At 56.3% G+C, this 27,823-nt stretch overlaps 2 protein-coding genes across 10 annotated transcripts in view; one reads left to right on the top strand and one right to left on the bottom strand.

Moving 5' to 3' along the window:
• The window catches only part of PLCG1 (phospholipase C gamma 1), a 41,227-nt gene extending 19,633 nt beyond the window's left edge, over positions 1-21,594 (top strand). The window contains exons 3-32 of one of the 4 annotated variants that reach the window (XM_035343473.1): positions 525-618; positions 890-937; positions 3,852-3,936; positions 4,389-4,472; positions 4,677-4,699; positions 5,798-5,870; positions 6,552-6,653; positions 7,410-7,528; positions 8,199-8,284; positions 8,596-8,716; positions 9,139-9,307; positions 9,989-10,111; positions 11,021-11,122; positions 11,329-11,516; positions 11,716-11,916; positions 12,368-12,487; positions 13,078-13,258; positions 13,602-13,679; positions 14,370-14,473; positions 14,700-14,796; positions 14,879-14,945; positions 15,294-15,451; positions 15,935-16,031; positions 16,564-16,788; positions 17,301-17,449; positions 19,137-19,251; positions 19,417-19,578; positions 19,695-19,783; positions 20,317-20,501; positions 21,001-21,594. In XM_035343473.1, the coding sequence (XP_035199364.1) occupies positions 525-618; positions 890-937; positions 3,852-3,936; positions 4,389-4,472; positions 4,677-4,699; positions 5,798-5,870; positions 6,552-6,653; positions 7,410-7,528; positions 8,199-8,284; positions 8,596-8,716; positions 9,139-9,307; positions 9,989-10,111; positions 11,021-11,122; positions 11,329-11,516; positions 11,716-11,916; positions 12,368-12,487; positions 13,078-13,258; positions 13,602-13,679; positions 14,370-14,473; positions 14,700-14,796; positions 14,879-14,945; positions 15,294-15,451; positions 15,935-16,031; positions 16,564-16,788; positions 17,301-17,449; positions 19,137-19,251; positions 19,417-19,578; positions 19,695-19,783; positions 20,317-20,501; positions 21,001-21,043 (3,488 nt within the window). In that variant the 3' untranslated portion in view covers positions 21,044-21,594. Of the gene's footprint in view, positions 1-524; positions 619-889; positions 938-3,851; positions 3,937-4,388; positions 4,473-4,676; positions 4,700-5,797; positions 5,871-6,551; positions 6,654-7,409; positions 7,529-8,198; positions 8,285-8,595; positions 8,717-9,138; positions 9,308-9,988; positions 10,112-11,020; positions 11,123-11,328; positions 11,517-11,715; positions 11,917-12,367; positions 12,488-13,077; positions 13,259-13,601; positions 13,680-14,369; positions 14,474-14,699; positions 14,797-14,875; positions 14,946-15,293; positions 15,452-15,934; positions 16,032-16,563; positions 16,789-17,300; positions 17,450-19,136; positions 19,252-19,416; positions 19,579-19,694; positions 19,784-20,313; positions 20,502-21,000 lie in introns of all 4 variants that reach the window. The other 3 variants (XM_035343471.1, XM_035343470.1, XM_035343469.1) reach the window with 3 other exon arrangements.
• A 234-nt stretch (positions 21,595-21,828) lies between these two features.
• ZHX3 (zinc fingers and homeoboxes 3) overlaps positions 21,829-27,823 on the bottom strand; it is a 49,839-nt gene continuing 43,844 nt past the window's right edge. For 4 of the 6 annotated variants that reach the window (XM_035343475.1, XM_035343476.1, XM_035343477.1 and 1 more), the window contains one exon: positions 21,829-27,353. In XM_035343475.1, the coding sequence (XP_035199366.1) occupies positions 27,343-27,353 (11 nt within the window). In that variant the 3' untranslated portion in view covers positions 21,829-27,342. The remainder of the gene's footprint in view (positions 27,354-27,823) is intronic. The other 2 variants (XR_004755432.1, XR_004755431.1) reach the window with 2 other exon arrangements.

The raw sequence follows: 27,823 nt of genomic DNA, 5'->3' as shown, positions 1-27,823 counted from the left end.
CCTTGTTCAGCTAGCAGTACTCACTCCTGGGTCTTGTTTAGACCCCCGTGGGCAAGCACAGACGCAGGCAGTCGTGCTGAGCCCTGAATGTCCATGGCACATCTGCCTTCTGGCTTGTGCTGCAGCCCACAGGGACAGAGCCAGCCCTTCTGCCCTCGGGGAGGCTGCAGGGGAAGCCGGGGGGGCTGAGGAGGAGCTGGCACACCTTCCCTGGGAGCTGCTGGCCTCTGTCACCTAGCCCAGCCTGGGCATTGCTCCTTGGAGACAGAGGTGACACCCAGCTCCCAGGAGGGGCATGGAAGAGTGCAGGGTACAGGGTCCAGCCAGCCACATATGTCCCGAGGGGGGGGAGCAGGAGCTGGGCAGGGAGAGGAGCACACCAGAGCGTCTGCAGGGATGGGAGCTGTTGGGAGGGGGTGAAGGAAGAAGGAAGGCATTCAAGACATCGGGGGTAGCCTCAAGAGGGAGTGGTGACCAGCCTCTGTGTCCCTTTGTCCCATTTCTCCTCTTCCTTCTTTCCGCAGCCACATCCGAGGAGGAGGTCAACATGTGGATCAAGGGGCTGAACTGGCTGGTGGCAGATACCCTAAGGGCTGCCACCCCGTTGCAGATTGAGAGGTGGGGAGCTTGTCCCTGTCCCGTGCTTACGTTATTTTCCCTTCTCCATCCCTTGCGGTGCTGCTCCCACCCTGCAGTGCCGTGCTGGGGTCAGACCTCTACCGCAGCGTGTGGTCAGCAGTGTCTGCAGCGGCTGGGCTGGGCGATGAGGTCTCTTTCCCCCCTGGGATCGGGGTGACCTGGTGCTCCTGTATGAGGGGTGCACCCATTGACCTGCCGTCCTACGGCATCTGCGGCCAGGCAGAGCCTGACCTCGTGCCTTTTCTTTCAGGTGGCTCAGGAAGCAGTTCTACTCACTGGATCGCAACCGGGAGGACAGGTAAAAACAGAGAGAAAACACTCATTTGGACACACCTTAGTACAAGTAAGCCTCATCCTACCCAGTGCCAGCGTCCCCATGTTTAACAGAAGCCCACCTTGCTTGAACCAGCCATGCAGCGCTGCTAGAGCCCTCAGGAAGCCCCCTGGCATGGTGCCCTCCCAGCCCCTGCTCGGTTTGGGTGCTGGATGAGGCCTCTGGTTTGCAGTGCTTCCAGGAGAGGGCTTGAGCTGTAAGCACTTACCTCTGGCTTAAAAATCCACAGCAAAGGCTGGGGTCTCTGTTGGGTCCTGTAGGGTTTTAGTTTTCACTTCCAAGAAAGCTTAATCCAAGCTCCAATACTTCCCTGGCTCATTTTCACTGAATTTTTTTAAAAAATAAAAAAACCTGTCTGTCTTGTCCTGTAAGCAAAGAACGGATGTGGCCAAAATTAGGGTCTAGCTTCTGTTGTCACTGGAGGGGGAGCGTGCTGGAGGTAGCTGTCCCTGTCCCACTGCTCACACAGGGACGTGGTGGTCGTGAGAAAGCCGGGCTAGATGTCTGTGCTGTAACAGCCCGCCGTTACCAGGAACTTGGGACCAGCGACTCCCCCAGCCCCTCCTGGTTTTGTCTTTGCAGGGGTTTGTGCCGTGGCCAGAGCAGCTCCGTGCATCGGGGTTTGGTGGAGGAGGGGTAAATCCTCTCCGAGGCAGAACGGGAAGGAAAAAGGCACCTTTAATCCCCTGCAGCTGCTCTGCACGTGCCACACACCTTTCAAATTCCGGCTCGGGTTTTACGCACGTCATACTGGTGTTCGCTGGGGCACCGGGGGAAGGAGGCAGGAGTGCAGCTCGCTGGCTCCTTCCAGCAGAGCCCTCGTCCCGCCGCTGCGGCCGGGTCCTTGGCATGCATCACTGACCCCCTTTGTTTGAAAACTCTGAATTCAGCAATGGGGAACGCGTGTGGGGGTGGCTGGGTGGGGGGTTGGAGCATGAATGCAAGAGAAATGGAAAAAAATGGTCCTTTTTCTCATCCACTTACACAGCAATGCTGCTGAAATGGCATCGGGACAGGACAGAAGAGGCTGAACGTACAGCTTCCTCTGCACAAGGCACGATCAGCAGTCGAAAGGCAGTCTCTTACATCTCTCCTGTTGTTTTTTGTAATATCATCTTTGTATTAGCATTTAGAATTAAGCCAGGAAAAGGCCATGTATTCTTTATCTGTCAATCAAGGGAAGAGGATTAAATGCAAAGCATTTAATTGAAGGAGCTGCTGCTCCAGCCCAGGCTGCGAGCGGTGCACAACAGAAATGCCGCAGCTTAGAGGGGGAAAGCAGAAAGGTTTCAGGCCTCCCCATCCTACAAGCAGCCGTGTGTTCCCTGCAAAGCAGAGACAGCAGCTCCAGGTCACGGGCAGACCCTGGGATGGTATCTTCCCCTGACTTTGGTGTCACTTTTACCTTTTATTTCTGAGCCGGGCAGCGGGGTTTGAAAAGGGAACGAGGTGTTCTTTAAGCACAAACCACCCGCAGCACAGGCAGGTTTGGGGCAGCTGAAGCCCTCGTTCCCCATTCCCACCCCCTGCTGGGGTCCCAAGCCAGCAGCGGTCACCAGTGGCTGCGTGCCCCTGGCCGGAGCCCACCCAGCTGTGGGCCTTGCAGCGCACAGATGCTGCCTGTTTGCACTGGCTGCCGTACCTCTGGGTGTTTGTTTTTCCAGGGGAGGTTAGGTGGGAAGAGGAGGATAACAGGATGCTGTTTTTTCTTTTTTTCCTAGCTCCAGGGGAGGCCGTTTCACCTCTGGCTAGGAAAGCTGCCCGAGGCTGGGGGCAGAGTTAGAGCACTGGGAGTGGGGAATGTTTTCATGCCCTTGGAGAGGGCTGGATCCGTCCTCTGGCTTCTTCATCCTAAGCCCTTAAAAAAACTTCCGCAGAAGAAGAAGAAAGTTGTTGTGTGTGTGTTGTTTCTTTTTAACTTTCTAGTCTCAAAATAGTACCAAGTTATTTTTCCAAGCTCTCCAGCACTTTAACCTTATTACTGACACAGTAAATAAAATCATCCCATACCCTGCCCTCCTACCAGAAGCAGAGGGGAAATGCTGGTTGGAGCTTTTACACGGTTCGTTCTTTCCTCTCCTTGTTTTGTCACCACGATGAGCAGTGCCTTGGTGCAGCACCTCCCGGGGAGAACAGCCCCCTGGTGCTGGGGCAGGGCTCCAGCGGTGGCTGCTGCGTCCCATCCCTTCCTTCCTGCCAAAGCTCCTTTGTGGGCTCAGCATCACAGGGAAGGGATGGCCCACGGCACACAACCAGCACACATCACATTGTCCCTGGTGTATTTATTTGGGCCCAAGTCCATGAGCTTCCCTGTGCCAGGCCTGCCCTGTGCCTTGCAGGATGGGACAGCCTCCTCCAGGGTCCCGGTTCCCACTTGCTTTTGAGGGTCAGGCACAAAAGCACCACTGGTGCAGACTGGGAGGAGTTGTTGTCAATGGCTGGGCAGACTTGGAGGGGTTGTTGTCAATGCAGGTGCTACCTCTACCTCCTTCTGTGTGTCAGGGATCAGGTTTTGGTCTCCCAGCTTCCATGCTGGGGTGCAGATGCTCTAAAGATGCTTCTGCCTGGTCACTCCCAGCAGCCGGCCGGCGCCGTGTGCCTGCTGCAGCCTCGGCTCCCCGGGGGCCGCGTGGGGTGAGGATGCTGGGGCTCTCCCCGCAGTGCCAGCGGCTTGCAGGAGCTGTCTGCAGCTCCCAGCAGGATGTAGGCAGCCCTGTCCCAGCTCTGTGCGCTCCCTGTGCACGGTGTACACGCAAAAATGTAAAACATTCTTCCCTTTCGGCTTTGGGTCCCAACCCCTGTGTGCTCCCAGGGATGCGCGTCCGTCCTCGCCTGGTCCCAGAGCTCCTGAACACGTTTTCCCTCTTTGCCCTGCCAGGATCTCTGCCAAGGACCTGAAGAACATGCTGTCCCAGGTCAACTACCGCGTGCCCAACATGAGGTTCCTGCGGGAGCGGCTGACGGTGAGCACGCGGCCCCACTGCTCTCCCCATTGGCGCTGGGTCCCTGGGCGGCACCGCTGCCTGCCCGCGGGTCATGTCACCGAGGAAAGGCCCCACCAAAGAGGAGCGTGCACCTCGTCTCTTGCAGCTTCTAGATATTGCAGATATTCCCTGCAACCAAAAGAGGAAACAATCTTTGTGTAACTATTCAAGTGAGCTGTAATGCTTCTATGTGGGTGCGCCCGGGGAAGCACATAACGGGGGCTTAGGATGCGCCCGTGTCCTGGGTGCTCTCGGGGTCCCGTTGGCCCCAGTGGAGACATAGGAAGGTAGGAGGCAAAGTCTGGCCATGTTCTGGCCTTTCCCTCCTCTGCAAAATCCTGGGGGCAGGTGACACCTGCAGGTGACAGGAGTGCAGTCCCCTTGCTTGTGGCCCTGTAAAACCTGTGTTTGTGGTTTTTTTTTGGCTGTAGGACGTGGAGCAGAGGAACGGGGATATCACGTACGGGCAGTTTGCACAGCTCTACCGCAGCCTGATGTTCAGTGCCCAGAAAATGGTAAGAGCTCAATTCTCCAGGGTGGGGCAGGGGAAGCAGAGATGATATTTATCACTGGGCATCCCCTCTTAATTGCCTTCTTAGCCCTGCCTCCTTCCACTAATAGCTCCTGTTTCCTACCTCTGGGCTAGGGAAGGCAGGGAGCACATAAGTTACTGCTTTTGCCTGAGAGCCAACCTAATGCCTGTGCTTCTTCTTTTGCAGATGGATGTCCCGTTCCTAGAAAGGTGGATAACTTTCTTGTGCTTGTGGGGGAAGGGGCTGCTGATTTTTGCTCCATCGCGTGCTTTGGTGCCTGCAGCAGTGGGTCTGGGACGAGGCACGCTGCGTGCTCCTTGTCGCAGCACTGCGTGCGTTTTTGTGCGCTGTGAACAAGCGCCTTTGTCGTCGATGTTTCAGGTCAAGCTGGGGCTCTCTTCCTCCCAGATGCCCCACTGGGAGCCAGCTCAGGTCAGCTGCACCCAAAAATTTATTTATTTATTTATTTATTTATTTACTTTGTGGAGTAATGAGACCCCCTAGAGGTTTCCCCAAAGGTACCCTCGTGGTTGGCGCTTGCTGGGCGCTGTGCTGTAAGCGATGTATTGCTCTTGGGCTCCTCTCCAGGAAGTCCCTTCCCTCAGCTGTGCACATCCCGGCTGTGATTGAAAAGAAAAGGCAACTTGAATTTAGCCATGAAAGCTAAAGAGTGAGAGACTTTCTGACTTGTCCGGGCAATCTCCCGTCGTTGTTTCCTCTCTTTTCTTCCTGCAATTACAGGAAAAAAAAAAAAAGAGTTGGATGGGACCTCAGCCGGCCAGCTGGTTCGTGCCTCTGCCCCGGGGCAGTCAGCACAGCTCCATGGCTGTTTTCTTGTCTTGGTCCCAGGCACGGCCCCTGGTTGTGCACTACAGCTTGGTACAGCCCTGCCCTGCCTCCCTGAGCCCCGGCCTCTGAATACCCTGAGGTCTGGCCTGGCTGCAGTCACCCTTAGCAGCCCCAATCCTCTTCAGCTCTTTTCACTCTTTCATACAAGAAGAAACCCTGTTTTTGTACAACTCAGTCCCTCTGATGACTTTTGCTGCCCTCGACTAGAGTTTCACGGCCCTTGAGCAAAGTTTCACATCGTCAGCCCCTTGCTGTGAGCCCTGGGCTGCCCAGGAGCACCGGACGAGGAGGTGGAAGCTCAGCTGCTGTGTGTTTGCCGTCGTGCCTTGCTGACCATCGTGCTCAGGGTGCACGGCGTGGGTCGCCTGCTGTGCTGCGTGGCTTGCGGGTGGCCTCTGGCACAATGCTGCGGCCAGGCGTCGCAGGAGTGACTGGCATTTCTCTCCTTGTGTTCTCAGGGGTGGAGAAAGGTCCGAGCACTTCAGGGTGTCGCTGCTGGAGTTCCAGAAGTTCCTGCTGGAGTACCAGAGGGTGAGCTTGGGACGGGTGAGGGGAGGGGATAGCTGTAGGGACCCCTTCTCTGCGGGGCTGGAGTTTCACCAAGTCCTCGGGGCTGGTGTAGAAGGCAGTCAGAGCTCCCTGGTCCATCCTCAGCAGCAGCTGATCAATCTGCCTGCTGCCTTTGCTTCTAAAAGCCATCTTTTGGAGGCATTCGGTGAGCTCAGTGTGTGCTCAGACACCCACGGGGGTGCCCGCAGCCTGTTTGCAGAGCGTGCAGACCCTCCTTGCAGGCTCCTGCAATGCCATGCCTCGGGTGGGAGCGCAGGGCCTCTGCTGTGCGCCATTCTCCCATCTCCCACAGCTGCAGAGGACAAAATGAAGCAGCAAAGACGCAGCCGTTTGGGTGACTTAATGCAAGGTGGCCAGGGAGAGAGAGGAACCAAAGGAAGCCACGCTGGTTCTGCTTCAGGGGGAGCTGGGAGGGCAGATGTGTGCAACGGAGCTCTCAGGAAGAAAAAAGCGCAATGCCGAGACGATGCAGACCACTTTAAAAGGGGCCAGATCGCTGCAGTTGTGCACTATCTGGTATTTGTGCTGATGGTTGAATTCCCAGGCAGAGATGGTTAAAGCTTCTAGTTGGACGAGCTGCTGTGGTTTTGAATAACGCTTCCTGAAATGCTTCCTCCTTGATGTCTCTTCTGGGGTTTGCAGGAGCTCTGGGCTGCAGATACCCTCCAGGTACAGGAATTCATGTTCAACTTTCTGCGGGACCCTTTGAGAGAGATCGACGAGCCGTATTTCTCCCTGGATGAGGTACGGCACCTTGGATGGCTAACATGAGGGCGGGAGGTGCCCAGGGGAAGGGGGCTGCGTCTTCGCGGCGTGACGGTGCTCGAGGGGAGGGTGCTGTAAGCAGGATGATCCCCTAGGGCAGCTGTTTGCTGAGCTGCTCACGGGAAGGTTGGCACAGGGAACAACTTCTGGGGGCTCTGCTGGTGCTGGATGTGTGCGGCTGGGAGCTCTCCTCGGGCACTTCATTTGGGGAGTGAGAGGTTACTCGGGGGTACACGTCCCTTTGCTCCGTGTAAGCATCTTCTCAAAGCAAGGAACTTTGTTACCAGCCTTGCTGGAAACAAAAGAATAAAACCAACTGGAGATCACCATGTCACAGGCCCTCTGGACCAAGTCCCATCCAGAAGTCCCCTGATCCGTGTGGCCGTAGTGAGCTGTTGCTGCCGTGTGAGCTGCAAAATAAAATGCAGAGCTATTTATTTGTCAACTGGTAGGGCAGTTTAAGGATTTGTGCGCAGATATCTGGCAGGGTGCAGAAGATAGGTGCTAATGCCTGGAGCTGTGTTGCTGGGTCACGTAGCCGTGCACTGGGCAGGATTTGGTCAGGCCTCCGCTGCCTGGTCCTGGCGGAGCCAGTTGGCACCTGGCGTTGCAGGATGCGGTCTGTGCTGAGCTTAGGAAATAGCTGCTCGCCAAGGGTGAGCTGTGTGTGTGAAACTGAACCGCAGCGCCCAAAGCCTCCGCATCAGTAACACGCTTCTGTTTCTTCCTGAGCAGTTTCTCACCTTCCTGTTTTCCAAAGAGAACAGCATCTGGAACTCGCAGCTGGACATGGTGTGTCCGGAGAACATGAACAACCCCCTCTCCCATTACTGGATCTCCTCCTCGCACAACACGTAAGGACCCCGGAGCGGCTCCCTGCGCCCGCCCCTGCCCAGTGTCCCGTGCTGGGGGGCTCTGGTCCCAGCAAGGTGACAGCAGCCCTTCAGACGTGGGATCAGCACTTCAGACACCCTCCGCTTGGTGTCCCAGTCCTCCCTTCATGGTTTAGCCATCCGTGTTGTGCTCTGACACTGGCAGCACAGCACATCTGCACAGATTGGGCTTTGAGGTTCCAGGCTGTCTCTCGGGCAGTTTCCTTCCACGGGCACCATCGCCTTGCACAGCCTGTAGGAGGAGAGGTGCTGAAAAACGGGCAGGCTGAAATTGGCCATTTGCTTCTCTGCTGGTGGAAGCATTCTTTGCCAAGGGGCACACGTGCTGGCTGTGCTCCCCGTTCACCCAGTGCAGTGGCAGCACATCAGCCCAAATTTAAAAGGACTGAGAGCCTGGGGAGCAGATGGTGGCTGAGCTCCAGCCTGCAGGGGCTGGACCAGCTCTCAGAGCGGTGGGAATGGTGCTGGGTGCAGGGGCGTTGTGCCCCTGGCACCGATATCCCTCCTAGGGCTTATAGGAGCCATGAATACAGCCCTTGCAGTGGGGATGGAGCCGCACGGGGCTGCGATGTCCCAGGAGCCATCCCCACCCTGCCTGTGGCTGATGTGCTCATCTTCCCTCACGTGGCAGGTACCTGACTGGGGACCAGTTCTCGAGCGAGTCCTCGCTGGAGGCGTACGCCCGCTGCTTGCGCATGGGATGCCGCTGCATCGAACGTGAGTACCGGTGCCACCAGTAGTTTTGTCGCCGTTGTCACGATAGCTGGCAGCGGTCGGCCAAGTCTCCGTGTGGAGGCAGGGCTGCGGGAGGCGGTGTAACCACCGCGGTGGGCTGGAGGGGCCGAGGCCGTTTGCAGCCCGGCACTGCCTGGTGCCTGCCCGAGCCCTTGGTCCCCCAGAAAGGGCTGGGCTTGCACCTCTCTCCTTTATTTCCACCCAACGCGAGCTGCCGGCAGCGCCCAGTCTCGTGTCCACGTCCTGCCCAGATTGCAGCCCCTGGGCTCATTTCCCCCGTGGGTCTCTTTCAGTGGATTGCTGGGATGGTCCTGACGGCATGCCGGTCATCTACCATGGGCACACCTTAACCACCAAGATCAAGTTCTCTGACGTCTTGGTCACTATCAAGGAGCACGCCTTTGTCACCTCCGAGTGAGTACCGCAGGGACCGGGGCTTCCACGAGCAGAGTTGTCAGAAAGGCAAAGAGTGGGCAGGCAGCACCTGCAGCCAGGCGAAGCCCACCTGTACCAGGGGCCCGGCACAAGAGCGTGCATCTCGGACTCAGAGGGAAGAGAACATGCTGTTGTGGCTCTAGCCAAGGGGAGATTGCACCCTGAAAAGAGTCTCGTGGGAGGGAAGGCTGTGGGTAAACCTCAGCAGCCTGCCAGTCCCCTGCCCACAGCGAGGTGGGGACACCTTGCCGTTTATGCTGAAGGCTTGAGACAGCACAGCCGCAGACACAGCACGGAGAGGTGTGGGTGCAAACTGCTCTCAGAGGGCACAGAAGCCAGGTGTTCAGTGGAGCTTCCTGCAGACACGGCTCCAGTAATGCCAGCTCTTTTCCTCCTGCCAGCTTCCCCGTCATTCTGTCCATCGAGGACCACTGCAGCATTGCTCAGCAGAGGAACATGGCTCAGAATTTCAAGAAGGTCTTTGGGGACATGCTCTTGACCAAACCAGTAGATATTTCTGCTGACGGGCTCCCCTCTCCAAATCAGCTCAAGAGGAAGATTCTCATCAAGGTGAGCTCCCTTCCCCAGCAGGGCTGATAAATGGAGAGAGCAGGGGCAGGTTTGGCTCTGGGACTGGGGGAGCTGCCTGCTTGTGGAAGGGGTTGGCCGTGGCGTGAACCCTGAACCGTGGTTGTATTTATGTCAATGTCCCTGGTTAATTCTACCTTGAGAAAAAGGCTTGGGTCTGGATACAGATGGGAATTCCCCCAGAGCTGTAGGGCAGTTTGGCTTCAGGTCCCTCCCGTAGCCCCATTCTGCCTGCACTGTGGGTGATGACCTCTGCCTGCCTCACCGCTGGAATTTCTCCCTCTGGGGTTACCATGGCCCCATGCCAGCCGCAGAGGACACCGTCTGCGTGGCTGACAGTGCTCGGGGTGCAAGTGGAGACCTGCTGCTGAAAGCGTGGGGAGACAAAGAGCTTCTCTTGCTTTGTAGGAGCTACTGGGACATGAGCCCAGCAGCTGGGTGCTGCCCTGGGAGGATACTGGTATTTCTACTGCAGAAACCACCTCCGGGAAGACAGGGCGGCACTGCAGTGCCATGAGATAGTCTCTTACCCTGGTCCTTTCAGTCTGGGGGGGGGACCCGCTGCAGCAGACCTGGAGTTTCAAGGCTGTTCACTGGGAAACCCGTGCTGCTTTTGGGTGCCCTCTCCCCTCGAGGTGCCTTACTCACTCTCTTGTCCCACAGCACAAGAAGCTGGCCGAGGGCAGTGCTTACGAGGAGCTGCCCACCTCCGTGATGTACTCCGAGAACGATATCAGCAACTCCATCAAGAACGGGATCCTCTACCTGGAAGACCCCATCAATCACGTACGTGTCTGCCGCCGCTACCCCAGGCTCCATAAATGACACCATGGGGTGCTCGAGGGAGATCCCTGACACGGGGCTGTTTGCCCCTCCTGGTCCTCAGGAGTGCCAGACCCACGGGTCGCTGGCAGCCGGGGGAGTTTTGATGCTGGCTCTCTCCTGTGCTCTCCCCTAGGCGTCTCCCGCCGGCCCTTGCTAGTGGCAGAAGGCTGAGCTCGAGGGAGCTCTGGGCTGGTGCACGGCAGCCGCTTCGCTGCTCTTGCACGACCCGCGTAACGCGCTGGCTGCTCCTGCAGCAAGTCGTGGCGGCAGCCTAGAGCCTGCTGCCTCCTGCCCGAACGCTTCCCGCGCCTAAAGGAGCATTCTGCTTCGTAAAGCGCTGAGCATTCATTTCAGCAGGTGTGTTTACTTACCCGCAGTCTGCTCCTTCAGCTGCTTTGCTTTGATGAGGATCTTTCAGGCAAAAATGTATATAAAAGAGCCTTTTTTTTTTTTTCTGGAGAACAGCGGCGCAATGGTAGAGGCGCATGGCCATCTCTGTTACCCTCATCTCTGATAGCCGCCCTGTGAATCCATGCCCAGTGTTTCCTTTTTGCAGTGATTTGCTCTTCATCTGGTCATCTTTTAATACACGCTGGGGAGGCTGCAGCACGATCTGCAGTCACTTCGTGTGTCAGACCTGTCACGTGCAGGTTTTTTTGCTGCTGCTAAGCCCATGCTTCAGATCGGGGGCATGCCTTGGGAGCTCCTGTTTCTCTCCGCTGAAACCAGTGCTGTTGGTGACTCTCCTTCCCAAACCCAATCACCCCCCACTGCTTGTGCTAATTGGGAAGAGAAGATCCCACTGACGGGTGCTGGGCCAGCTCGGTGCTTCCTCAGGGGGCCTCTTGCCCAGAGTTTGTCTCCTTGCAGGAGTGGAACCCGCATTACTTTGTCCTGACCAGCAGCAAGATCTATTACTCGGGGGAGACAACCAGCGACCAAGGAAATGAGGATGAGGAAGAGCAGAAGGAGGTGAGGGCTCCCTTGTGCGATGGGAAGTTGTTCCCCTCGGGAAAGGACCTCACTGCCCAAGGGGCTGAGCACCTCCACTGCCAGCTTCAGAGGGAGATGCTGTGGTGGGAAAGGTGGGAGCCAGTTCAGAAAGCCACCGAGCCTGGTTAAAGCCCCCCACGAGGAGCAGCCCCCGGTGATCCCGGTCTGTGCCTTTTTCCCTCCAGGTGAGCAACAGCACGGAGCTGCACTCCACGGAGAAGTGGTTTCACGGCAAGCTGGGAGCGGGGCGCGACGGGCGGCACATAGCCGAGAGGCTGCTGACGGAGTACTGCATCGAGACAGGGGCCCCCGACGGCTCCTTCCTCGTCAGGGAGAGCGAGACCTTTGTCGGGGACTACACCCTCTCCTTCTGGTAAGGGCTCGTGAGCTGCTCTGTGTGGCGCTGCTGGGGTGGTGTTCCACCTCAGCACGGTCCCGGCGGGCTGGCAGCATTGGGCAGTGTGTCCCCAGTGGGCACCACGTCCTCCTCAGCTGCGCCGGGCTGGAGATGGGGCTGGTTGGTGCCATCTCTCTGCGGACAACCCCGGTTTTACCCTGTCCCTCCCCTGCAGGCGCAACGGGAAGGTGCAGCACTGCCGGATCCACTCGCGGCAGGACGCCGGCAGCCCCAAGTTCTTCCTGACCGACAACCTGGTGTTCGACAGCCTCTACGACCTCATCACCCACTACCAGGAGGTGCCGCTGAGGTGCAACGAGTTCGAGATGAGGCTGACGGAGCCGGTGCCTCAGACCAATGCCCACGAGAGCAAAGAGTGAGCGCGTGGGCGAGGAGGGCGAGTTGCAGCCGTGGCAGCTGAGACCCCATGGGAAGCCCTCCCAGATCTCCCTGCAGTCCCTGCTTCCCTGCTGGGGCTCTGTGGTCCCCTCCTCACTCCCCAGTGTCACAGCAGCACAGCCACCAGCTTCGTCGTTCCCAAGGCTGGCTGTCCCTATGCAAAGAGAGGGCTGTCAGGCTTGGCTGAGGTTCCCTTACCTGTGCCACACATCACCAGACAGCTGTGTTCCTATTGCATCCCCTGCCCGTCCCACAAAGGGAGAAGACAGCCCCCGTTGCAGTGTCCCCTGCGTGGTGGGCTCCCCTCCCTGTCCCCCCCACGGGGATCCAGGCAGCCTTTCACGGGGCCGGGGGGAAGCGGCGCTGCGTGCTGTGAGCCGCGCCGGGTGCGTGGGGACCTGCACCCAGCGCCGTCTGTTCTCCCGAAGGTGGTACCACGCCAACCTCACCCGCGCCCAAGCCGAGCACATGCTGATGAGGGTGCCGCGGGACGGAGCCTTCCTGGTGCGCAAGAGGAGCGAGCCCAGCTCCTACGCCATCTCCTTTCGGTGCGTCCTGCGAGGAGCGAGGCGGGATGGGTGCGGGACTGGGGGTGCGGGGAGGGGGCAGGAGCAGTGGGGGGGTTGTCCCTGTGCTCTCCTTCTCCCGTGCCATGCCCACAGGTTGTTTATCCCTGCTCCAGAGGGGTGGGAGGCCGTGTTACAGCACAGCTGGCACGCTGCTGATGGAGTGCTTCTGGCCTCACGTGAGCCACTCCGGCGCTCTTGTCTCACCTGGATGGGCTGTGTAAGCCTTTAGGGCCACGCTCCTCCTTTGCCGTGCTGGTCTTCATGAACTCTGTGGGGCCACACCGTTTTCTGCCTCTCTCCCCACCCTGTATCCCTGTTTTTGCAGGGAAAGTGGCACCTGGCTGCGTGTCCCCATTGCCCTGCGTGGCGTGGGGCATGCCTGGCTCTGGTGCCAGGGTCTGTGGCACGCTGCGGCCATGCAGATACATCCCCAAGGTGACACACAGGTGCTGGGAGACGGCTGCGCACAGCAACCAGCCTGGGGACACCTTTTTTGGGTTGACTTTATGATGGGAGAGAGCCTCCTGTTGCGCTGTGTGCCCAGCGGCTCCTCTCTCTCCACGTGCCAGGGCGGAAGGGAAGATCAAGCACTGCCGCGTGCAGCAGGAGGGCCAGACCGTGCTGCTGGGCAACTCCGAGTTCGAGAGCCTGGTCGACTTGATCAGCTACTACGAAAAGCACCCGCTGTACCGCAAGATGAAGCTGAGGTACCCCATCAACGAGGAGACCCTGGAGAAGATAGGGACAGCGGTGAGCGCGGCTTTTTGGAAGGGCTAAGCCTAAGGGTGATGGGGAGGTCTGTTGGGAGGTAACGCCTTGAAGCAGCGCTGTGTGAGCTGTCTCTGTGCTTCACGTGGGGCTTTTTGCCCCACCTGTTTTTTTGTCACCTGTTGTCACCTGTTGGCTTGAGTGAGGCTTCTTGCTGCCCTTCTGACCCATGACAGCCAGGAGTGTGACTGCGCACCCGTTTGCTGGGTGCAGCATCACTTCTGTGGGGTCGCACCCTCCCCTGAGCATCTTCCCCACCTCCCCCAAGGTAGGGGACCTGTTCTGCTGAGCCACAGCTCTCATCACTGGCCCTTTGCTTTCACAGGAGCCGGACTACGGAGCCCTCTACGAGGGACGCCACCCCGGCTTCTACGTGGAGGCCAACCCCATGCCGACCTTCAAGGTACGCTCCCACTGCTTGTCAGGGCCAGTGCTGCTCCCTGCAGCCCCTCTCCATCCTCTGCATCCCTCCCTGCCCCATCTCCTGGTCTCTGCTGGGGAAGGCAAGGACGAGGAGGACTTTCCACAGGGCTAGATAAGACCGTGAGACCCACCTCTCTCTGCCCCCTTTTCCCTTTTAAAGCTGCCGAGTGTCATTCCCAACCAAACGTTGTTCTTACCAAGAGCTCGGTGGAAGATGAGGACTGGCTTTCCTGCAGAGCTTACCACAGCTCCCCAGCGCCCCAGCCTCCTGTAGGGTTTAGCATCTCGGGGGCCTGAGCACTTCCCAGGTGTCTCTGTTTTCAAAGAGCTTTGTTATTTTGCACATTTATTTCTAGACCATGCAGGTAGGCATGCTCTAGGCTGGGTCTGCAGGTTCCCTGGCTGTGCTGTCTCTGCTCAGAACTCTCCATACCAAAGCCACCAGTGGCTCCTGCAGAGAGGAAAGTGCCTGTGTGGGGCCACACCAGGCTCCTGACCTCTGTGGTTTGGTGTAAACGGGGATCTTGATTTGGTCTGCATCAGTGAGGTCTGGTGGCAGACATGCCTCATTCAGCCCTCTCCACACCCTCATCATGGTGGGATTTGGTGGCCTTCCTGTCCCTGTGTCAGTGCCAGCTGCCCAGCCTCACCAGGCCCCTGCTCTTTGCAGTGTGCGGTCAAAGCCCTGTTTGACTACAAGGCGCAGCGGGAGGACGAGCTGACCTTCACCAAAAACGCCATCATCCAAAACGTGGAGAAACAGGAAGGAGGCTGGTGAGTTGGTCCCAAGCCTCCTTTTTCCCTAAGGGACACGGTCAAACCATGGTGTCACCATCCATGCAGCGGTGTGTCCCCTTTGGGGTGGGGATTGCCCCCAAGCCTGCCGTGTTCTCCCAGAGCCTGAAAGCACATGGCAAAGGACCCTCAAGTCACCTGGGATCCCAACCCAGGCTGACCTGGGGGGTCCCATGGTGGGTGCTGACGCTTCTCTCTCTTCCAGGTGGAGGGGAGATTATGGCGGCAAGAAGCAGCTGTGGTTCCCCTCCAACTACGTGGAGGAGATCAGCAGTCCCAGCAGCCTGGAGCCGGAGCGGGAGGTGAGCTGGGGAGGGCAGTGGGCAGGAGCGCGTGTGCGCGGCGCCCGGCGTGACCATGCCTGCGCTTCGCTCCCACCAGCAGCTGGACGAGAACAGCCCCCTGGGAGACCTGCTCGGAGGCGTGCTGGACGTGCCGTCCTGCCAGATCGGTGAGTGCCCTGAGGGACGGAGGAGATGCCGTGCTTTGTTTGTGGGGTCTGTGGGCTGGAGGGACTTCGGTGTCTGCCTCCAGGAGCCCCCGTGCCCGTTGCAACTGAGCGCACGGCTGCGGTGCGTGCTTGTAGTGTGCTTGGCTGCTGGGCTTGGGCATCTCCCTGGAGCCCAGCTGCAGCCTAGGAGCATTTGGTGGCTGCGAGCAGCCCTTGGGGCCATGCTGAGCTGCTCCAGAGCCTGCTCTGTCATCCCTCTCCGCTCCCCTGAGCCTCCCCTTCCTCCCTCCCAAGGACTCGGCCCAGCTTCTGCTTGTGACCATTCTTCTGCCCCTTTCCCCCGCACAGCCATCCGCCCCGAGGGCAAGAACAACCGCCTGTTCGTCTTCTCCATTAGCATGGCCTCGGTGTCGCGCCTGTCCCTTGACGTGGCAGCCGATACGCACGAGGACTTGCTGGACTGGGTGAAGAAGATCCGCGAGGCAGCGCAGACGGCCGATGCACGGGTGAGCCAAGAGAGCCCTCAGCAGGGGAGACGTCTCGTAGTGTCGTGGCAAAGTTGGGGAATTCCCATCTGCACAAAGAGAGGCCGAGGAGCAGGTTTGGGTTGGTGGGGAGGGCGGCGAGATGGCTGCCAGCGACTCCTGGCAGAGCAGTTGCAAAGGAAATAGAGCCGGGGCCATCTCTGCACCTGGGAAGGTTCGCTCAGGGGTTGTGGAGTGGGCACCAAGAGGTGGGGCCCCTCCATCCATGGAGGGCATCAAGCTGCTGGTGCCAGTCCCAAATGAAAGCCAGGACCTGCCAAGGGCCCTTCCCTTGCCGTGGTGCTTCTGCGGTGTCCCCCCCGCCCCATGCGGACCCACTGGCTGTGCCCACACCGCGGGCAGGAGCAGCCCCACCAAGCCAGCACCGCCGATGACCACAGCTGGTGAGCTGGGATGCCCAGTGGTGCCGCTCCCAACTGGCGCCTCTCTGTCCCCTCTTGGCAGCTCTCCGAAGGGAAGATGATGGAAAGGAGGAAGAAGATTGCACTGGAGCTTTCGGAGCTGGTTGTCTATTGCCGACCCGTGCCCTTCGATGAAGAGAGTGAGCATCTGCTGGTCTCGTGCCACCGCAGGCAGACCCCGCGGCGTTGCAGACCCCGCTGTGTGCCCCCATGGTGCTGCCCTGGCCTTTGGCTAGCTTGCAGCTGAGGATAGGTGTCCAAAGCAAGCTGGAATGAGTTTAAATCAGAGCTCTGAAAACATCCTCCACCAGAGGGTGGAGGTTCCCTTCCCCATCCCTCTGCTGCTGAGATCTGGCCCCGTCCTGAGCAGCCCCTGGGGAGTGTCGCGCTGTGGCTGTGGTGGCAGAGCCGTCCCCATGCCTTCAGCCCCCTGCCTTTGGCACCCAGCAAACGTGCTGAGAACAGAGGAGGGGCTGCGTGGCCAGATCGTGCCTGAGCCAAGGGAGGAGAGGACAGTGTTAGGAAGGGGCATGCGGTGGTTGAAGTGTCTGGAACAGGGATGTGCTTGTGCCTGGGAGCCAGAGCTCTCTGTAGCGGCACTTTTCCCATTGGAAGCTCCTCGCCTGGCCTCGATCATGTTCCTGGCTCACTCTGTGCTCTGCCTCCTCCCAGAGATTGGCACAGAGAGGGCCTGTTACCGAGATATGTCCTCCTTCCCCGAGACCAAGGCGGAGAAGTACGTCAACAAGATCAAGGGCAAGAAGTTCCTGCAGTACAACCGCCTGCAGCTCTCCCGTATCTACCCCAAGGGCCAGCGCCTCGACTCCTCCAACTACGACCCCCTGCCCATGTGGATCTGCGGCAGCCAGCTGGTCGCCCTCAACTTCCAGACCCCCGGTGAGGGCAGCAGACAGGGGAGGGTGGGTGGGCTTGTCGGGGCCCCCACGTGCCCCCAGTAACAGCACCCAGTGCCCTTACCTCATCCTGGCAATAGGAGAGGCTCTGCAGTTCCCACTCTGGGTGCCACCCTTACTGGGAGCCAGGTCAGCTGATGAACGCACCAGAAAACTCTTTTTTTAATTTATTTTTATTATTTTTTTTCCTGCTGGGTTTTCATTGCTTTTGTGGATTAAGGCATCTTGCAGGTTGGTTTGGCAAGTGCTGGAGGCAGCACAGGAAAGCAGAAAGGAGAGAGAAGGGGAAGAGGGGACGAGCCATGGAGCACAGGGTAGCTGGGCAGACCACATAAGAGAAGGTCATGGCATGCTCCAAGCATATGCAGGGCTTTTGGGGTTTTGGGGAAGATGAGCTGGGTTCCCTTCCAAAGGACATCCTGCAAGGCACAAAGACCCCAGGAAAAGGGGAAGGGGCCTAGGACCCCTCACCCACCTCCTACCTGTGCTCCCCAGACAAGCCCATGCAGATGAACCAGGCCTTGTTCATGTCCAGCGGGCAGTGCGGGTACGTCCTGCAGCCCACCAACATGCGGGACGACATCTTCGACCCCTTCGACAAGAGCACGCTGCGGGGCGTCGAGCCGCTCTCCATCTCCATCGAGGTCAGTGCCACCTGCACACAGCCCTGGCCACATGCTGCGGGTGGGAGAGCGCTCACTGGGGGCCTGGGGTGCTGCTCGGGGGGTGCTGCTCAGGAGGGGGGCACCCGGGACGTCTCGTGGGAGCCCTGCGGGATGCTCCATCCACCCCGGCAGCCTCCATGGCCGGGGTCTCAGAGCCAGCAGGTGGCAACCACGCGCCGTGGGTGCCCTGTCCCTGCCACCAGCCCCGGCTCCCAAGGAGGTGGCAGAAGAGCCGAGCCCTGTCCCCTGGGCATCCAAGGGGCAAAGAGGGACAGTGCCGGGCTCCATGAGGCCGTGTCCCCTTGCTCTCAGCTCCCCTCGGGAAGCTGCTCGTGGTCGGGGTGGGGTTTTCTGCCCCATTCCCAGTGAGGAGAGGGTTGGGGGCAGCAGGGCTTGGGCTGCAAATGTTGAGCATGCAGGGCTGGGGCTGAACTGCTCTGGTTTCGGCTCACAGAGCCGCACTGCAGGGGCACAGGGCAGCTCTCCAGGCACACAGCAAAGCTCCTGGAGGGGTGCAGAGGTGGTGGCAGAGCCAAACCAGAGGGTTCCCATGTCAGGACCAACAGTGGTCCTGCTACCCTGCACAGACAGCCCCCGTGGCCTCGGAGCTGAGCTGACTGTTCATGTATCTGGGTCGGCAGCCTCCTTTGAAAGTCCCTTTGTCTCAAGCAGCCCTCGGGACAAGGCAGTGGGGATCCTGCCTTTAGTGTTCATGGGTTTCTGACAGCATGAGCAAACTCCTGCTCCTCCGAGGACATTGCTGTTCCGGAGTGATCCCACCTAAGAGAGCCGTTGCCCTGCAGGGGAGGACACCCCACTGTGTCCCATCGGCACCATCGGCCCCTAACTCCCTAAAAATTCCAGGCGCCATTTCTCCACACCTCCGGTTTTCCAAAGTGCTGCTCCCCAGACTCTTCCTGCACCTCGGGATGGAGCTGCACCCTCCGGGTGTCAGGAGTCACTGTGCGGCAGCCTGCTGCTGTCTCCTTTAAGAGATGGGCTCAGCCTTTTGTCCTCTGGCAAAACTGCCCCGTGTCCCCTCCGAGGCTGGCTTCCACAGGCAGAGAAGCCGCCCGAAGCCCAGCATGGCTCCAGGCACGTGATGCAGTGCTGGCAGCGCGTCCTTCCCCTGCGACAGCAGCGTGCCGGCGTGACATATGGCCCTGGCATGAGGGAGCAGGGATCTCTTGCTCCTGCGAGGCAGCAGGTCGGCCTTTCTGTTGAGCACAGCCTGTGCTCAAGGCCAGCAGCTCCACGTCCTCCTCAAGCCAAGGCAGTGAGGCCAAGAAGCTCTGACAAAGCCACGGGTGTCCCATGCCAATCCCCAGCCACGGCCACGAGCCCCAGCTCGGAGGAGGCGGCACAGGCTGGAGGAGCGGTGCCATGGGCTGGGCTGGGCAGGCTGTGGGCAGGAGCGGTGGCAGCTTGGCTGCCTGGCTGATGGTTTACACGTGAAACTGGGGATTGGGAGCACATCGCAGCCTCCAGGGCTGGGAGCTGTTTCTCACTGCCTGGGCCAGATGTTAGCATCTCGCCTCTAACCACCAGGTGTGGCCAGGGTGGTTTATCTGAACAGAAAATGTCTCGGTATGCAAACAAGTTTTTTGTTTATTTTTTGTCCCTTTGTTCCCATCTGTAACAAAGTCCCTCCTGTTCTCTTCCCCAGGTCCTGGGGGCCCGGCACCTTCCCAAAAATGGGAGGGGAATCGTTTGTCCTTTTGTGGAGGTGGAGGTGTCTGGCGCTGAGTACGACAACGCGAAGCAGAAAACTGAGATCGTGGGTGAGTGTGGCAGGAGAGCTGACACGGACAGGTGGGGTTCCCCCAGAAGATGGCCTCTCTCCTGGCTGTATCGTTAGGAGAGGTTTTGCAGCAGCAGGAAGGGCTGGGGGTGATGGTCAGACACCCTGCCGTGGCTGCTGTTTGACTGTGGTGTTTTTTGCCCAGCGGACAACGGCCTGAACCCCCTGTGGAGCCCGAAGCAGTTCCACTTCCAGGTCAGCAACCCCGAGTTCGCCTTCCTCCGCTTTGTGGTGTACGAGGAGGACATGTTCAGTGATGAGAACTTCCTGGCCCAGGCGACATTCCTGGTCAAAGGCTTGAAGACAGGTAACGTGGTCAGGGAAGCTGTGTGTCGTGTTGGTCCTCACCCGTTTGCTGCCCACATCCCAAGAAGGGAGATGTTGGCTTTGCTGCAAATAATGCTGGGGCTGTCTCCACTGTAGGTTTCCGAGCTGTACCTCTGAAGAACAACTACAGCGAGAACCTGGAGCTGGCTTCCCTGCTTGTGAAGATCGACATCTTCCCCAGCAAGGTAACTGGGTCACACACACACAAGGGTCCCCCCTCAGCAGCGTTGTTTGGGGCAGATTCTGGCCCAGGCTTCATTTGTGTCCTATAAATCCCACCACTGGTGCTGGAGCAGGCAGCTGTGGCTGTCCCAGTTCCCATCTGCTCTCCGGGGACGTTGCAGCTCGGCACCATGGGGGTGGTAGGGTGGCAGAGCTCTTGGAGACAGACGGTTCTGCCGTTTCTGCACTTAAAATTGTGCACTGGAACGGGCTGCCTGGGAAGGTGGCGGTGTCCCCATCCCTGGAGGGATTTGAGAGATGTCTGGATGTGGCACTAAGGGACATGGTTTAGTGGTAGGTCAGGGTGAGGGTTGGACTTGGTGCCCTTGAGGGTTTTTTTCAACCTCCACCACTATTAAGGCCAGCACAGCCGCACCCTGCACACCCTGAGCCCATCAGCCCCAGGCCCCAATGGGGGTCAGCTCTCAGCACAGCCTGCTCTAAGCACTGCGCCATCCCCGGCCCTTCACTGCTCTGTCTGCTCCCATCCAAGCAGGAGAATGGCGAAATCAGCCTCTTCAGTGCCTCAGCCCTGCGGGAGCGAGCCGGGGATGCCGCCAGCCAGCTGCTGGCCAGCAGAGGCAGGGAGGGCTCCTTCGAGGTGCGGTACCAGCAGCCGTTCGAGGACTTCCGAGTCTCGCAGGAGCAGCTGGCCGACCACTTCGAGAGCCGGGAGCGAAGGTAGGCCGGCTGGAAAAGACCCTGAGCGTTTTGGGTCTCCTTGGTGGGAGCCTAGGCCTGAGCTGCAGCCTCATGGAAACACTGAATTCAGGTGGATGGGGGGGTGAGGTGTGGGGGAGTCGCTGCTTTTGGGACAGTGAGGGGGTGGGATGCAAGGTGGTGGTGTGTTGTAGGAGCTGTCAGATCTTCCATCCTCAGAGGGGCTTCCTAACAGCTTCTCCCCACCATGGCCAATGTGCCAGGCCCCCTCCTTGCAATTCAGGCAGGGAGGTGGCAACAGCATTGGCTTGAGAGCCCGGCTGGAGAAAAATATCCCAGCTGGTGGGAGCTGGGGAGGGAGGGACAGGGCTGAAACAGGCAAGGAGCGAGACTGGGAGGGGGGAATGCAGCACCAGTCCCCTGGGCCAGAGCATCCCCAAAGGCACCAGGCTGCGGTAGCTGGGGAAGCCAGCACCCCTCATCCTCCCAGCGCCGTGCCCCCTGTCTGTGCCCCCTGCAGGGTACTGCGACGGACCAGGGTCAACGGGGACAACCGGCTGTAGGGACAAGCGGCTGTAGCGCCGCTCGGCCGCCCGGGAGCACCTCCCGTGCCTGTGAGTCTCACGGCACGCTGTGAACTGGTTTCTATGGAAACGGCACTGCTATGGCCTACTTTCAGGCAGCTTTTCCAGTTTCTCCACTGAAGTGTGTTCGAGTGGAGAACTAAAAAAAAAAAAAAAAATTGGGAAAAAAAACAACAACCAATGAACCACCCCAAACACCCACCAACCTTCACCACGAAGCCCTTAATGAAGTGTATGGATGTGCACAGCCTGCCAGCCGCCGAGGTGAGAGACAAAACTGTCTATAATTGCAAGGAACGAGACGAAAACAAGGAAAAAAAAAAACCACACCACCCTCCGCCGTCTCGGCGCTGCCGGTGTGCGCAGGGAGCCTGCGCGGCTCGGGCGGCTGGAAGCTGTGTGCTGCGGGCTGTGGCCCGGCGGCCTGCACCGCCCGACCCGTATAGCCACTGCCTACGGGGCCAGTAGTGAAACTCGACGTTTACAAGGCCGCTCTAGCTTTAAACGACAATAAACGTGTCAGTATTACACGCCTGCTGTCTTTGTTTTCTGGTGGTTTGCCCCAGCAGTGGGACCGGCCGCTGCCCTCACCTTGAGGTTAAGGCCATGGGGAGAAATAGCCCCAGGTTTAACATTGCTCACCCAAAGGGGTGAGATCAGGAACAGGGGACATTCCCCAGGGAGGTTTTGGGGGAAGGACTGATCTGTTTAGTGTCACCTTTACAGCCCAAGCGGGCCTGCAATCACCAGTCAACTCATGCTCATATTTTATGCTCTTTATTTAGGAACAACCAAAAATGTCTGGTTTCATTTCAACAAACTGTACAAGCAAACGCTTCCCCTCGCCCACCCTCACATCCACATATACAAAAGGAAGGGAAACTTGCCATTCACTTCTCAGAAGTGGCATTGTTGCTACAGGGAGTTTGTGCCCTCAGAATAAGAGCAGGTAAAGTCCATAGCAGGTACAAGCTACCCTAGCCCTAGTAATAGCCACAGCCCACAATCACAGGCAGCTTCACTTTTTTTTTTTTTTCCTCCTCTTTAAAACCTTTACCAAAAGTAAAAACTATTTCCTGTCTCACACGGTTGCCAAGGTGACCATCAAAATTGTGGTCTTAAAAAAACACGATAAGAACCCCCGGGAACCCCCCGCGCCGCCCCGGTACAAAGACGGTTTCACGCAGCAGAGCCGCTGCTCCGTGCCCCAGCTACACGGCCACCCTTATGAAAGGTCCCAGTGCAGCTACAATTACATTTTTCTTTTGGATAAATCCAAGCCAAAAAAAAAAAAAAAAAAAATTCCAGGTCATTCAGCACCAGCATGATTTCTAAATAATAATAATTAAAAAAAAAAAAAAAAAGAGACCCCATTAGGCTGACTTTGTGGTCTGCTGAGAAACAAAGTGATCAACACGCTGTTCCCAAAGTGTCTCTTTTAGTGCAATGTTAGTATGTGCAAGGGGAGTCACAGCCACGTACCCATAACACCACCAGCCAGATGGGGCAGACAGAAAGTGCAATTTTTAGCAAGAAGTTTTCTATGCCATGGATTCCTGGCCTGACCTTCACTAGCACCAGAGAGCAAGAGTCCTAAAACCACCCTCCAAAGGGAAAAACTGCCTTTAATAATGCCTTCAAAATATGGCCAAGGGCAGCCAACAGAGCACTCTACTGGAACAGGCAACAAGAAAAATATAAATAAAAATCACTCCTTCTTAGGTAACAGCGCTCACTTGCTCTGCTTTAAAGTTTTGTGATGCCAATCCAGCATTCCTGGCAGGGAGCACTGCCAGCAAAAGATACAGCAGAAACTAAACTTGCAAGAAAAGGTACAGCTTGCAAGTCCCTCCCCCACCCACTTCTGAGTATTGCCTGCTCTTCCCCCTTGGTTGTGATCAACTGAGAAATTAAAACGGAGGTTACTGCAGCGAGCCGAACCACATCAGGCACAGATGGGAGTTGAAAAGAGTGGTGTCAAAATTAATCTGAGAAACGGGAGAGAGATTTTAAAAAAACCTTTTAAATACTGCCCAGTTGACAGGTGTAGTATCACCTTAACTTGCCAGTTTGTGCCTAAGTGCTGAAAATCATCGTTCTCTTGTGATTCCCAGTGACACCAGGTTCCAGCCATCATCTCATCAGGGCTCCTCTGAACTGTTCCTACAAGAAGGGGAGGGAGGAGTGCAAAACTTCTTCCCTGTGACCAGAAATTGATGCTTTGCATTAAAAAAAAAATAGCCAAAACCCTAAATGGAAAACCAGGCTAGCAAAAATTATCCAAACAGACACATCGCAGCTCCAGCTGCTGCGCGAGCGCTGCTCTGCCAGGTGAAGGCTCTGTATCAAGCCCTGTGTCTGACCGTGGGGATTCAAATCACAGCTGCCAGCAGCTCCTGATTTTGCAAGAGAAGCCCCTGGCAGGGAGGGGACAGCAGACACGTTAAATACCTGCAGCTGGAGCTCTGTGTGCTGACATTGACCGCTGCCTGCCGTGCGCTGCAGCAAGCACTTGAGTCCACTCCTCTTGCCAGGGCCGCGAGCCTGACGTGCAGCAGTGCTCTGCTCTCAGGCAAACAGGAATAATGGCTCTCAGGAAATAGAAGCCTGTAAATCATGGTTTGTTTAGTGTTCTGCTTAAAAAAATAAAATAAAAATAATGATTTCCAGGATGCTAGTTAAGGAACAGAAAAATTAGCTACCCAAATAGAACACAGAGCTATGGCTAGAAATCAAACAGCTTGGCCTGCTGATACGGATGAATAAAGCAACTCTGTTCCTTGCATGGGGAGAACCAGCAGCCCTTTCTGTGAGTGAGCCAGGCACAGCACAAATCTGGGTTTCAGGTTATTAAGCAATTGGATTGTGACCTTAATCTAAGCAGCCTCAGAGACAGAAGTAACAAGATTCACGTGGATTAAAAATGATTCTTACTACTGTGCTTATCAAGCCTGAGCTCACACACAGCTGATGGAGGTGAAGAACTTAATTCCCTTCCTTACTGGCTACATGACCTCTATCTTACACTCCTCCTTTCAAGTCAAGATAGTCATCTTTGATTAGCTGATGATAAAAATTGCCACTAAGTGTACAATTGTGGTGATGCTTCCTCTTACCACCAGAAGAGCTGCTGCTGGGACTGTGGAGCCACCTCTCAATTATTTCTTTCAGTTTCAGATGCAAACATATTATTTGTAATGTCCTGCACCAAAACCTGAGTCTGTTTGGAGATGACACCTGCTTCTCGTCAGCTTCAAAAAAGATGTGATAGGGAAACAGAAGACCACAGAGCTAAAACCCTCAACATTTCAGCTTATACTTTCATAGAGATTTCAAGTCAACTAAAAATGCAGATAACGAGGAATGTGGGAGTTAGAAAGCAAACGATTACTTTTTGATTTTGATTTTTGTCCCTAAATCTCACCCTCCCCACGCAACGAGCCTTGCCAGCCCGTCTGCTCGGCCTCTGCGTACGAGGGGAGCCTGCATGGAACCACTTTTTAAAATTCCTCTGACCCAAAAGAAAGAAAACTCCTGCTGTGCTTGTATGAATGCATGCAGACAAAGCTCAAAATTCTCAGCAGCTTCCAACCCTCAAGGCTGTTTTTTTCTGTGTACACCGGGAAATTCTCCCTCCAGCTCACAAGACTTCTCTTTTCATTTTTTTTTTTCTGGAAAACTGGCCAATACGATCCAAGTGCAAAACGTTTCAGGTAGTGCATGGAAAAACGGTTCCAAGGGACCAGTTCACACCATCGTCCTTAAGCATTTCTGTCGATGGAGTGGGGACCACTCTTCCCATCAGCCACAGGCCTTTAAAGTGTACACCAAAAATCCCACAGAAAATCACCTTGAATGGGCAAACTACGTTTCCAACATATTTATATAGCAAGTAGTTAGTAGAAGTGTACATTTTTAATGTACATCTTAATGCGATAAAGAATCAATGGCATATCTGAACTGTATATATGTGTACTTAAATAAACCTGCACGTACATAGACAATAGAGAGTAAATTACCTACCTGTATTTGTTCTCTGAAGGCAACAGCGAACACACACACACACTCTCAGGCCACGAGGCTCCCAGGCCCAGCACCCTCGGCTCTAGCACCACCCTGCTTCCCCCATCGCCCGTGGAGCTTGAGGGCATGAAGGATTTCGCCCCCGAGGGCTGAATCCTCAAGGCGACGAGCCCAGGTGAGGCAGAGGTGGCACTGCTGCCGGCCCTGCCTCGAACCAAGGCACGGCTGGCAGCAGTGCTGCTAAAGAGAGAAATTTAGGAGCCTGCTGTCAGCTCGTGGCATTCTGGGGAGGATTCGTCTGGCTGCTAAGGGGGGTTACAGTGCAGGCGTCTGAGCACAGGCACCTACCGGGCAGGCACGTACTGTCGGTGAGAGAAACGCTCCCTGCAGCACTTGTCAGATGGAGCCTCTCCCAACATGTCAGTAAGGCAGCCTCGTAAAGACGGGACGAAGAAAGAATTGGAAAAGCAAAAGCAATTAAAGGTAGAAATCAGACACCATCTTTGGAAGAGGTTCTGAAAGAGCTTTTTGTTTTTAAAACAGATTTTTTGTAAATCTCTGGATCCGATCCTTTGGGGCTTGCTACCCACCCTTCTAATAAATATCATTTACCACCAACAATAAAGTCTCCCACATTAAAAGGCTCTCACTAAATAAAAACCTTCTACAGAAAAAGCTTGGCTGAGTTAGCTTGGCAAAAATAAGGAGCTATGACTACTCTCCATAAATACATCAGCGGGTAAACACCAAGAACTATTTAAGTTAAAGGACAATGTTGGCTCCAAAACAAACCAGGAATGAACTGGCCACGAATTAATTCAAACTAGAAATTTAAAGAAAGTTTCTAACCATTCAAAGGCAGTGAAGTTCTGGAATTGCCTTCCAAGAGCAAAAGTGAAGGCAAGACATGGAACTAATTTGGAGCTGGGACTTGATCAGTTTATGACAGGATGGTCTGACACAGCATTTGGCGAGACTCATAGCTCAAGAGTGCTCTTCTAGCCCTTGTTTTCTATTAGAAAGGAATATTAAAAAAAAGCCTTAAGTTGCATCATGCAGCAACCACCCGAGACAGCACGGGCACATAAAAAAGCTACAGGTCCTGGGAACCAGGAAATTGTTTTGCTATTTCACACGAGGCCAAAACTACTGAGGATGGACCAAAAAATAATAATAAAAAAATACCGGAGCAAATACTTGAAGTTATCGGTGCTGCTGCTGGAGGATCAGTTGCGTAGGGCTGAAAGAGGGAAACTTCCTGACTGCAGAAGAGCTGCTGCCTCGCAGATCCCTTGGAGACAACAATAACTTGAACCACTCGCAGCAACTCTGCATATTCTCCCTATTTGTTCTCTGAAGAACAGCTTGTTCTCTCCGAACAATGAAAAGGATTCCAGGTCAGGATGGAAAAATTATTGCGTGCTAGTTCTCAGTGATTAAAGGGAGACTTGGAGATTTAACGGCCTGCTGCAGTCGGTCTCCAAGAGCAAAAGGAAAAATATTTTGGCCAACAAGGGGCAAATGACACCAAACTGCCTCTCCTGGGTTTTCGGGGTCGTGGACCTGCGACGTATTGGAGAGTAATGCAATGCCAAGTCTAACCTCATCCGTGTGGATGAACACCTCGCTGAACTCCCACCTGACTTAACGCAAGACTGGCAGCTTTCTCCTCAGGTTCTTTTCCTCTCCTAACGCACACGCTCACACACACACACACCTGTGCACACACCCTGCAGAGCCCTTCCTTGCCAGGGCTGAAGGACCGAAAAAGGCAGAGAAGATAGAGGCAGCCATGCCAGCCTTTAGAGAACAAACACCTTAATGGGCAGATGAAAAAAAAATGTATTGTGCCATGATAGTCCATATCTAAGCAATGACCTTGTTTACACAATGTCTGAGATTTCGTTATGCTTGTATAGGCAGCTGTAGGCATCAGTATATGAGTATGAAATCTGAAAGTCTGTCCACTGGAAAGCAAACAAGAGCATCCTATTTCCTGGGTGCGAGCTGAACTCACGGCCCCCACCTCTGCCAGCTCTCAGCTGGCTCCTAGGCTGGTCCAGAGAGCTCTGCACTGTTGCCCAGTTTTTGCACGTACTCTCTCTCATGTGCTGCACTCAAAGGTCTCATTTATGGCAGTGCTTCATCACCGTGTCCTGCTCCTGAGGTTTGTATCAGGCCAGCCCATGGTCTTAAAGACCAAAAAACTTCTTCTCAAGGGTAAGAGCGGATCCTCTGGGGCAGGTGGTTTGAGTTCAGTCTGTTTCTGGAAAAACAAAAAAAACAAAAACACACAACAACACAGGTGTCAGAGATGCTCCAGCACGCCGCAGGTGCCTGCAATGCAGGCGGGGCTGTGGGCAGGGAGCAGGGGGTGCAGGTGCACCTCGTGATAGCAAAAGCAGAGGCCTGAGGGAGGCAGCCAGGAGACCTGAGGGAGGCAGCTGAGCAAAGCCAGCCCCAGGCAGCTCGGTGTTGGGATGGGGCAGGAAAGCTGAAATCCTTGTGGGAGCAGGGCTGGGTCTTGGCCAGCAGCAGGACAGAGGAGGAATATAGCCTGCAGAGCTGCACACCCTGGCCAAGCACCTCCGAGCCTTGTGGGGTCACAGAACCTCACTCTGGTGGCAAAAAGCCACGTCTGGAGGGTGCTAGCAAGGACACAGCCACCCCCACCCTTCCCCAAACCTTCTGCTGCACTGCCTTCCCAGCCCACTCCTCTGGCCACAGCTGCTTCCC

This window comes from Oxyura jamaicensis, chromosome 20 (assembly GCF_011077185.1).
Source record: "Oxyura jamaicensis isolate SHBP4307 breed ruddy duck chromosome 20, BPBGC_Ojam_1.0, whole genome shotgun sequence".
Taxonomy (NCBI): domain Eukaryota; kingdom Metazoa; phylum Chordata; class Aves; order Anseriformes; family Anatidae; genus Oxyura; species Oxyura jamaicensis.
Note: the sequence above shows the minus strand (reverse complement) of the source record. Positions and strands in the feature narration are given on the sequence as shown.